Raw genomic sequence first — 10,909 nt, 5'->3', positions numbered from 1 at the left:
ATTGATTTAAGTGCTAAAACAGTAAGCAACAATGCTGAAAAGAACAATAATTTAAGTGTTGAAACAGTAAGAACCAGTGCTAAAAACAACAATAATTTAAGTTCTGAAACAGTACTGAAAACAACAATAATTTAAGTGTTGAATTCTAAAACAGCAACAATAAAATCTAAACAACAACAGAATAAAAATCTGGACAACAATATTTTAATCAAATGCAATACCCACTATTGCCTATGAATGATTACATAAAATAGAATAACACAATATGATCATATAAACAACAGACAATTCTTCCCATGAATCCTCACAGTAATTACAAGTCAAAAGGAATTACATAATCATTTTTAACCACAACATTACAGACCATCAGAGTTCCAACTTAGTTACTTTAGAGTGTAAACGAATTGAAGATTCATAACCCGATTACAGACCCCATTTTCCTTACTATTCATACTACTTTAATTGCCCATTTACATGATATTATCAAACCTACTTAATCCCCTTCCATTAAATAAACAAGACATACCACTTAGCACAAACAATTAGTACAATCTCTTATACAATTTATGCATTCTCGAAACTAGACAATTAGCTAAGTTAAATGAGTTTACATTGTTCAAGTTGTAGTATCTATACTCATTCAAATCTATCAACCATAGAACCAATATATAGCTAAATAAGTCACATTTTTTTAAGTGTTCAAACCTCTCTTTAAACCTAGAACAACATTAACAACTTACTACGAATGAAATAACTAACTATTATCAAAGAAATGAAAGTCAACATCCATAATTAAAGAAACGAAAATTTATCTAACTTATAGAAACATGTTATCAAAATAAAACAAGAAATCAAGAAAAAAATATACTCTAGAATTAACAAAGATATAAGATTTCTAAGTTTAAAACAATAATACAATTACAAACTAATATAATTTATTCAAAATGTAAAAACATTATAAACTTTGCATTCAATTAACTATTAAAAATTCCTACAACTATCAAGTCTACGAAAATCCTTGAAGAATATTACTCTAAACAAACCGGTAAAATTATTTCAAAAAATCATAATTAGATTAGAAGGATTAAAACTCAAAACTAAATTCAACCTCTATTTCTACCATTTAAAAATCTAAGCCAGGAATCACAAAACTGAGAAGATTATAGAACAAAGCTCTACTCTATTTTTAATTTTAACTAAAACTATTCTAAAGTCATCTGATTAATATGAAATTAAATAAAAGAACTAATTACGTAATTTATCCTAAAATGACTAAAAGTCACACAAAAGGCTCTAAAGAAGTGTTTTTAACTTTGAAATATTATAGCATTTGAGAACTCATCATTGTATGTGTTATTTTGTGTTTTCTCTAATTAGGTCTTGTAATTAGTAGCTAAATTTTTTAGTGTGACTTATTTTTAGGTCAGCTGTTCCTCTTCTATAAATAGAAAGCTGACTTTCATTGCATAACAGATTTAACGTAATTGAAATTAGAATTTTTTTTTTTCCCCTTTATGTGAGAAAAGAGTGTTATTATCTTCAGTGTTCGACTCAAGTATCGACGACTCTTCCTTACTAATCTTGACATAAAATCTCCAAGTCATGTCACTACCCTGTTTATTCTTCCATTCTAATCTCACTTTCGATATTCACATTCACAACTTCGTAAACTAACAAATTAACATTTATAATTTTAGAGTTATATATATATATATATATATATATATATATATATATATATATATATATATATATATATATATATATGATTATTATGTTTATTTTCTTGTACTGATTCGACTGCGAATTAATATGATTATGGAATTGTTCGAGAGTTTTTTTTAGTAGAATACAAGATCAACTTGGATAGTAGAACGTTGGTAAATACAAGTTTAGGATACAGTTTTTAATTGCCTTGATAATTGTAGACATTGTTTGGATGATATGGAAGATGAAAACCTATAAAAATTCTAAAATATATTTGGATAATGATATTGCCATAATTTAAAGCAGAAATACACAGCTATGGAGAAGCCTTAAAATTCATAAATTTGCTCTTATGTCAGTATTATCTTATTCTTTTGTATAATATTGAGTACAGATTCTTTGTTATTTTTTTGTATTATTTTTGTGTTGTATTTTTACAATATATTGATTTTATCATAGTAAGAAATTTAATATATTTTAACACTTCAAAGTTAGAATACATAAAAAATATATTTTGAGAAAGACATTAAAAAAACTAATGCAGAATCCAGATTCATCCATATTACACCACCGATAGCTCCAAAAGTTATTGAATTTAAATTACACTTCCGAAATCATTTTGTGTCAAATATAATGTACTGGACATCATACCGTTTTTGATTTAGTGTTTGCAGCCAATAAGACAATTACTGAATGTTCCATAAATAGATCACCTGAATATCGGATACTGAGTATAAGGAATTATGTTTTCTATACTAAACTTTATCTACTTTTTTTAGTTTATATTGGTATAAATAGGACTCTCTCATTAGAGATTTTGAGTATTATTATAACTATTGAATAAGTGAAGAATGTTGGTTCTCATATTTACTCTAAAAGCCTTCAGAAAGGCCTTATTGTTCATCACAGTATATAGCTGGAGAATGTCTAGTTATTATATTATTACGTAGAGATGTTAGAAGAGTAACCTGAGAGAAGAACTGAAAACAAAATAGAATGCACCCGTAATGAAAGCTTTATATTATTCTTTGTATTAATAAAGTATAATGATGCATAACATGAATGGCTGTAGGTGGCAGTGCTATGACAGCAGTGTAAGGCTAGCTTTTGCTTAAATGGCGTATTATTAAGTGTAGTAGAAAGATAGAAGTGTTTGGTGCACTTTATTGTTACTTTTAGTAGTTACTGATGTATATCGGTTCATATATAAATGGGTATTGGCTACCTCATATTCAGGGATAGAAGGAATCCAAGCACCAGCAATAGTAGTCAGATCTTGATATTTCCAGCATTTGTTCAGGAGTCATTCTTTCAAGATCACTTTGCCTCCACGAAGCAAAATTGTTCCTGTTCTGGGGGTCAGACACCAAAGGGTAATCCTGTGTTCTGTGTACTTGGGATCTCATTCTCATGTACAGCCTCATAGTTGCCACACAGTCATCATAAGGATCTTGAATTCCAACTTGAATGTCATACCTGCATAATATATATATATGTGCCCAAAATCTTCAAACATTCCATAAAAATTGCCTCTTGTGTAAGAAAATTGTAAAAGATACTTGCCCAAGATATGTTTGCGTTAAGTACTTGAGTGAGTTGCTGAGCTTGCTCGTTTTCATCAGAGGAGGGTATTTTGCAGTGTCCCTGATTATTCAATAAGGACTTTTTTATACCAAATATTTGTTTCAAGGATGAGTAAAGAACTTCAAATGAGCAAATTAAGTTATACAACAAGAACAAGATGTTTGTTCACAGTGAAGTTTCTACACACTGTAACCCCTTAGGGTCTAATGAAAAGTGTTATTTAACTACAATAAAGTGAAGTTAGAAGTATTTTTCTGAAGAGAATATTTGACTAAGATGTGTATGTGATAGACAACCTAAATTTTAAATTGAATGATTTACCTTATCTTTTCTGTTCGATATTCTATTTGCAGACATTCAAGGTCATGATCCAAACCATGGCCCACAAGAATCCTTGCTCTTCCTCCTCTTGCCCGAATCGTCCACATAGGTTCACCGTTGCAAAGAAAGTCTTGAATCCTCCTTTGAACTTGTCTCATTGGCATTGCATCCCTCAGGTATTCTGGTCTAATGCCTGTTGTCTCATACCTGTCAATGAATCACTAGCTCCATTCACCACACCAGCTATATATATATCTATATATGTTAAACTTGGAAGTTTAATTGTCCAACCTGTAGTTTGTGACAGGAATTGGTGGCTTCACATAAGAATGGAATATGATGTTCTCATGCTCATCGGTTAAGCACACTCTTCCACAGAGATCCAATGAGCCATCACTGCCACCTCCAACCATTTTACATGCTAATGCAACTACTTGTGGTCCTCTTGCTCCACCACTAATGGCCAAATTATCACGAAGTCCTAAGTTTGAAAAGCGACCAATTATTCCCTGTAATAATGTGCACCAAAAGTTACAAATTCGCAATGAATAATTCCAAAATATTTTCAATTTTTAATATTAAAATAATAAAAAAAATACACAAAATCATTTTTTTATGTATTAACTGCACATATTTTTATCATGTAACAGGAAGTTCAAAGTCAAAAGTTGTACAGCATTTGTTCCAGAGTGTTGGCATTTTTCTTGGTGAATCCTTCGAGAATTAGGGCTGTCAAACACTTTCAAGCAAAACTTGCACCCTCTATAAGCAAATATATCTCTGCATTCCTGCTTTGGCAATGGACCTGGAAAAGCAGATTGAGTCTCAAAAAATTCACTATCTACTCAGTGTATTCAATAGTTATTAAGAAAGATTATTATTACCTATAAGATGTTCCCTTAGAGACTCAAATGACCTGCAGTGTTTCCTGCAAATGCCACAGGTTGGCTCATGAACTGAATGATACGAGATCCTCATGTGCTCCACAAGGTGCTCCAGTTTGTTGAACTGTCTGAAGCATGCTGCACACTTGTTCCTACAGTAACAAAAGCTACATATTACACATATCCATGTGTGTGATAACTATGAATTAAGAGAGTTAAGATGGTGATGCAGCCTTGTATACATGATGTGTGTGCTTGTGCATGGATGTCAGAAACAAAACCTGTGAGTTTCTGTACTCTCTATTCTGCAATCCATGATTGTTTATAGTGATGTATGTATATTTGTTAAGAAAGAGTTGAAGTTGAGGTGAAAGGTGGAGTGGAATGGTATTTATAGAGAAAGGGTACAGGTAAGAATTTCCCCAACTTGCATAAACGGACGATTCCCAAAGAATTATTCAGTATATTAATTTGGGATTCCCCTTTTACTTTTTCTTTATCTTTGGCCATGCTTGCTTCTTCTCCTCTACCTTGTAGCAGAGTTTGTGGTAGGGTATAGCATTCTTCCATTCGTAACGATCTATGTAAGTTCCAGATTCTTGGGTTGGGTCCATTCTTGTTGTTTCCTTCATTGACTTCGGCCCTCGCGTTGCTTTAGTATGAATTTCTTTGTTGGAGAATCTTTGAAAGTCATTTTTTTTCAAATACAAAATTTCTTTTTTTTTTTTTTTAATTTATGTCAAATAAATATAAATATGTGTCATTTCATTATATTATTACTTAAAATGAAATTAAAATTATAATTAGTTTAGAATGAAAATTATTAGATATTTATTTTTAATTAGGAAAAAAAATGTTATTTCACATGACTTCTACAAAAGAATGTCAAGATAATGAGAGCCCAAAAGAATTGATTCAGTAAAGACTTTTTCCCTTTTTATCTTCACTACAATATAGAATCTTTGGATGTCATTTTCAATGGAGATCCTTCTATGTTCTATTTATATATGTATAATTCAGTTTTTACTATTTCTTATTTTTATTTAAGGTCTTTTATAACACGTTTCCCAACAATCCAGTGTCTCTAGTGTTTTGTTCTCTAGTGTATGAAGAGTTCAATTCGGATTAGAAGCACTTAATTTTCTGAATCTCTTCTTACAGATTTGGACAATATATAGTAGAAGAAGAAGGAAGAACATGACTTCGAGAGAACTTTTTCCCTCTCTTAAGACTCTTGAACAGCCTTTCACTCAATCTGACCAGGAAACAGAAAATATGACGAACAATCAGGATAATCAGAATGGTAGACGTACACTGATGGATTATGCAACAGTCACTAAATCTCTTCACTTTGATTTGGCTTTACACTTAGATTAAAGTTTTTGTCTCCCTATATTACTATAAAATGCAGCGTAAAGTACAGCTAAACATTAAAAACCATTTGATTATTTCATTATCCAAAACTGCAAACCACAATACGTACCCAAAAGGAAATTACAAGCCACACTATGTTGAAGGCTCAGTTGCAGCCACGCCAATGCCTGTAAGACATAATTGTGCTTATTCTACAACACATGGTCTTCAAAGAAAGAACGTAGCTTCAAGTTACGGAGAACATTTATTACTGTTTCTCACTGTTATAACAGAAACATTAGATCGTAGACAGCACCGTAGATTTTAAGAAAGAAGCTCATGTTCATGGAATGGGATAGATAACAACTTTTCCAGTTGCCCTGTTTGTTTCCAGATGGGCAAATGCTTCAACAGCCTGAGAAAATGGAAAGGGGCTCTTGGGGTCAAGTATTGGCTTCAACTTTCCACTCTCAAAATAGGGGTTTAGTTTCTCTAAAATAGCCCCATCAGTATTGAGAATGAACAATATGGCTGGAGGAAACCCAGGTGGTACTATGGTCACAACTTTGCCTCCTTCTTTCAAGGCCTTGAATGCCAGTTCAGTTTGCCCTGTTTTGGAGTTCAGGCAAAAAAAGTTAGTGTTCCACAGGATACATGATCAACTTCATGGACTTCTTCTGATAAAAGAATGGGTTCAGAATCTGACCTACTGTATCATACACCACATCAAACTTTTCAGACAAGTCTTCAAAATTCTCTTTAGTATAATCAATTGGCAAGTCAGCCCCCAAATTCCTCAACAATTCCAATTTTCCGGTGCTAGCTGTGGCTGCTACCTTGGATGCTCCATATACATGCTTTGCAAGCTGTGTCAACAAGCCATTATTGATTACAATCACTTTCCATGAAATATTGATATGTCAAAGCCATTCAATAAAAGAAAATGAGAGAAGTTTATTGTATATATGTTACCTGAATAACATGGGTTCCAACTCCACCAGCACCTCCAAGCACAAGGATAGATTTACCTGCAGAAAACTGAGTTCGTTCGAGGCCTTCATAAGCTGTCTCAAGTGTTAAAGGAAGGCTAGCAGCCTCAACAAAGCTCAGACTCTTTGGCTTGTGAGCCAATAGTCTCTCTTCTGCAGCAGTGTACTCAGCCAAAGAACCAATCACCTTCGGATATTCCAAAGCTTTCAAATTGATATCACCGTAGACTTCATCGCCAACCTTGAATTTCTTCACTTCACTTCCCACTTTCACCACCACTCCAGCAACATCAAATCCCGGAACAGTCTTCACATCAACCCCCCCACGCGTAAAATAATAAATAATTAGAAATTGAAAATTTCCTCACTTTTTTTTAGTTATCCACTCAAATGTATGATCTAGTTTATCTACTTTTTTAATACCTTGGCCACTTTTATTTTTCTATTAAATTTTAATATATTTTTATTTTTAAACTTTAAAAATAAATAAATATATTTTTTAATGAAATGATATTATTTTTTAAATATCAAAATATATTTCAAACTAATATTTAAGTTGAAATATCTCAAAATATTAAACTAAAATATGTTTAATAAGTTAAAAGAATTTAATTTTAAATTTAAAATTTATATTTATTTATTTTTAAGATTTAAAGATGAAAACATATCAATTTATAAAAATAAATAAATTTTTTAAAAATATAACAAGTCACACCCAATCAATATATTAAAAAATTAATGCGTATATTAGAAAACTCAAGTCAGTGTTTTTTATGTGATTTGTCAAGGACTTTTGGAAAGAGTGTGAAATGCTTACCAAATTTCTTCATACAGAATTATTTTTATTTGAGATAAATATTTTAAAAAAATGCATGCTTTTTGCGTACTTGTCTAAAAACATACATTTAAAACAAAAATATATTTCAAGTTGGTAAAATTAATTAGTTTTGAATCCACTCAACATCAATTCCAATACTGTAAATGAACGACAAACAAAATTTAATAATTGGTCAATTGGAATCTGGATCTGAGCAGTCAATTATGAGAGTTGTTTACACTATTTTCACTTTAATTTTAGTCAAATACTGTTCGACAACACTTTCCTCGTAGTGCTATCGACTTTAGTTTTTGAAGACCTAATACATTTTACTTGTATAAGTGACTGAGTTCAATCAAAGATAAATTTTATTTTAAATATATAAGTGAATAATAATCCCTTTTTAAATTAGCAATTATGTAAAAAATTGTTAAGCTCAATTCCAAATAAAATCTCTATATTTCATTATCATTTCTTAAAAAGCAAATTATCAGGTTAATATAATAAGTATTAAACTATTTCATTTTTAGTATAATAAAAATAATAATTAAGTTTTAGTATAACAATTTGATTATCTTAATTTCATTTAAATTTTTTTAATACTTAAGATAATTAAATAAATATTTGACTTTTAATAATTACTACGCGTGTTGATTTAAATGAACAATTAACATTAATACGAAGTTAACGTAGAAGAAATCAATATGAATACTAAATTTATAAAATAAACCTATTTTGGTCCTTTTTTTTTGGGAGATTTTGTTCAATGTGATTCTTTTTTTTTCAAAAAATTCATTAAAGTCCTAAATTTTGTAAAAACTGTTCAATATAATTCTTTTTTGTTACGGCGTTAAGTTTTTTAACTGCCTAAAAGTGAAACACTGCAATAGAATATTAAGGTTAATTTTTCTTTTAACAATTAGATATAACAAATCCTAAAAGTCCAATATTTGTTCAATTTTCTTAAACATTAATGAAATTAAGAGAAAGTTAACAAAAATTAAAATTATTATACTAAATCTGCAAGTTCTTTTTTATTATATCAATATTTTTGCGCAAATGGTTATCTATAAAAAAGAGCAAAACTTTTATAAAAGAATTAAAATTATTTTATCTTCGTAAAATGGTGAGTTAAGGAGAAACAGGGTGCTAGAAAGCACAAAATATAAAATTTAAGGAAAAACTTTTTTAAAGTATATTATGGTGATTTGTGTTAAATTCGTTTCAAATATTTTTTAAATAAATTTAAATAAATTAATAAAATAATAATATTTATTTTATTATTAAAAAATTAAAAAAAAAATTATTAACATCTAAAATTTAATGTGAGAATAAAAGTTAGAAAAAAAGCAAAGCATAAGAGAAATTGGGGGTGATGAAATAATGTAACTTACGGGTAAAGGGGAATCGGAGTTCTTGAAATGACCTTCCATTCTCTTGTAATCAATGGGGTTAATGGAAGCAGCAGCGACCTTGATGAGGACCTGATCTTCCTTCACCGGAGGTAAAGCCACGCTGTTGTTAAACTTGAGAACTTCGCCGGATTTGCCATACTCCGAATAATTCCAAGCTTTCATGTGAGAAGGCACTGATGTTGCAGCCATGCTCCTTCTGCTGCTCGAACAACAATGGAGGAAAGTAGGAGTCAGATGCAGAGTGAATGCGAAGGGAAAGTGGTTTAAAGAATAAATATCAGCATTGTTGACTTATGGTGACCATACGATTATAAATGCACGTTTAACATCATTAGTCGTTGATGATTCGAAGCAATAATTCCTTATTACTGTACTTTTCATCCAAGGGACTAGTTTTTTTTTTTTTTATTATTATGAATTAACTCAATCAAATCATGCATAATTTTGTTGATTAGTTGATAAGTTTTATTTCATTAGGAAATATAAAAGATGCTTTATATTTTATTTAGAGTAGATGATGAAAAATATCAAAGTGAGTCAAAAAGGAAAATAAATATAATAAATAATAAATTTATTTAAACAAAATAAATAACTAATTGAATGTATTTAATTATTTTTATTAACCATTTTTGTTTTCTAATTTATGATTTTAATCATTTAAGCATAATCAACTATGTTTTATGATATACTTAATGAATGACAAAAAAATGAGTATCCTTTATGGGCAAAATATGTAAAGAATATTAACTCGATATGTTTAATGGCTCATCTGTTATTTGACTGAATCGGTATTTTGACTGAATCGGTATAAATATTTTGGTATTAACTAGATATGTTTGATAAAGACCCAATTTACATTTTAGAAAATACGATGTTTAGTGATTAAGATTCATGGAAATTTTTACTGGACATTAATAAAATTAAGGTTATTTAGATTTAAATGTGCACTTTAAGGAACTAAAGAGAAGAAAACAGAAAAATTTTAGGCAAAAGCACAACAAACTGACTTTAGTGCAGCTATAGTGTGAAATATGAGGCTTGAGTCACATAAAGAAAACTTATCTTGGAAGGAAACCTCAAGTCTTGACCTAAGGCTTAAGTCATGAAGAATCCTTCACCTAGAAGTAATCTCAAGAGGCTCCATCTCAGAAACACACAACTTAAGTCATAGAGGAAACCAATGTAACGCCCCGGCAACTTATAGGGACTGTTGACTGCCCCCACACATCACCACAAGGCTTTCCAGTGTGCTTTGTTCGTGCTGGGAGAGGCTAGGCTCTGATACCATTTGTAACGCCCCGGCAACTTACAAGGACTGCTGACTGCCCTCACACATCAACACGAGGCTTTCCAGTGTGCTTTGTCCTCACTCACACACTTTTCGAGAAAACTTCCCGGAAGGTCACCCATCCCATAATTACTCTAGGCTAAGCACGTTTAACCATGGAGTTCTTATGAGTTAGGCTACCGAAAAGCAAATGCATTTGTTGATATGAGTAGCCAAATCAATTCCTTTAAGTTATCCTTCAACTGTGTAGTCCCATACCTATACAGTCTGTAGATTCCTCTCATTCCGGTGTATGTTCGATTCGTCCACATGCCCCTTCCACTGGAAGCCTGCCAGGAGCCGCTCCTTGTCCATGCCTCTTGCACCGGCGATCACTCCCCGCCCTCGTTAGTGTCAGGGTGTCACAACCAACCTTGGAAGGAAACCTCACGGTTGAAGCCAAAGAGGCCACCATTGAAACCACACTATGAGAGTCTATAAAAATAGGATTTCACCTCTATTTTAAGAGAGCTTTTTGGAGAACTTTCGAGAGACTCTTTTAGAGAGATTTA

The 10,909-nt window shown here is 31.1% G+C and overlaps 2 protein-coding genes across 2 annotated transcripts; both read right to left on the bottom strand.

Annotated features, from left to right (window-relative positions):
* Nucleotides 1–2,777: 2,777 nt before the first annotated feature.
* LOC106759090 (apoptosis-enhancing nuclease-like) lies at nt 2,778–4,870 on the bottom strand. Its single transcript, XM_014642101.2, has 7 exons — nt 4,778–4,870; nt 4,497–4,648; nt 4,287–4,417; nt 3,904–4,121; nt 3,613–3,819; nt 3,271–3,351; nt 2,778–3,183 (listed from the first exon to the last, which is right to left on the bottom strand). The coding sequence occupies exons 1-7, from the start codon at nt 4,810–4,812 to the stop codon at nt 2,940–2,942; spliced, it is 1,068 nt and encodes a 355-aa protein (XP_014497587.1). The 5' UTR covers nt 4,813–4,870; the 3' UTR covers nt 2,778–2,939.
* Nucleotides 4,871–5,818: 948 nt separating this feature from the next.
* LOC106758097 (2-methylene-furan-3-one reductase) lies at nt 5,819–9,365 on the bottom strand. Its single transcript, XM_014641012.2, has 4 exons — nt 9,050–9,365; nt 6,822–7,145; nt 6,556–6,715; nt 5,819–6,458 (listed from the first exon to the last, which is right to left on the bottom strand). Exons 1-4 carry the CDS (start codon nt 9,257–9,259, stop codon nt 6,193–6,195), a joined length of 960 nt encoding a protein of 319 aa, XP_014496498.1. The 5' UTR covers nt 9,260–9,365; the 3' UTR covers nt 5,819–6,192.
* Nucleotides 9,366–10,909: the final 1,544 nt, after the last annotated feature.

The sequence above is a fragment of the Vigna radiata genome, chromosome 4, assembly GCF_000741045.1.
Source record: "Vigna radiata var. radiata cultivar VC1973A chromosome 4, Vradiata_ver6, whole genome shotgun sequence".
Taxonomy (NCBI): Eukaryota; Viridiplantae; Streptophyta; class Magnoliopsida; order Fabales; family Fabaceae; genus Vigna; species Vigna radiata.
Note: the sequence above shows the minus strand (reverse complement) of the source record. Positions and strands in the feature narration are given on the sequence as shown.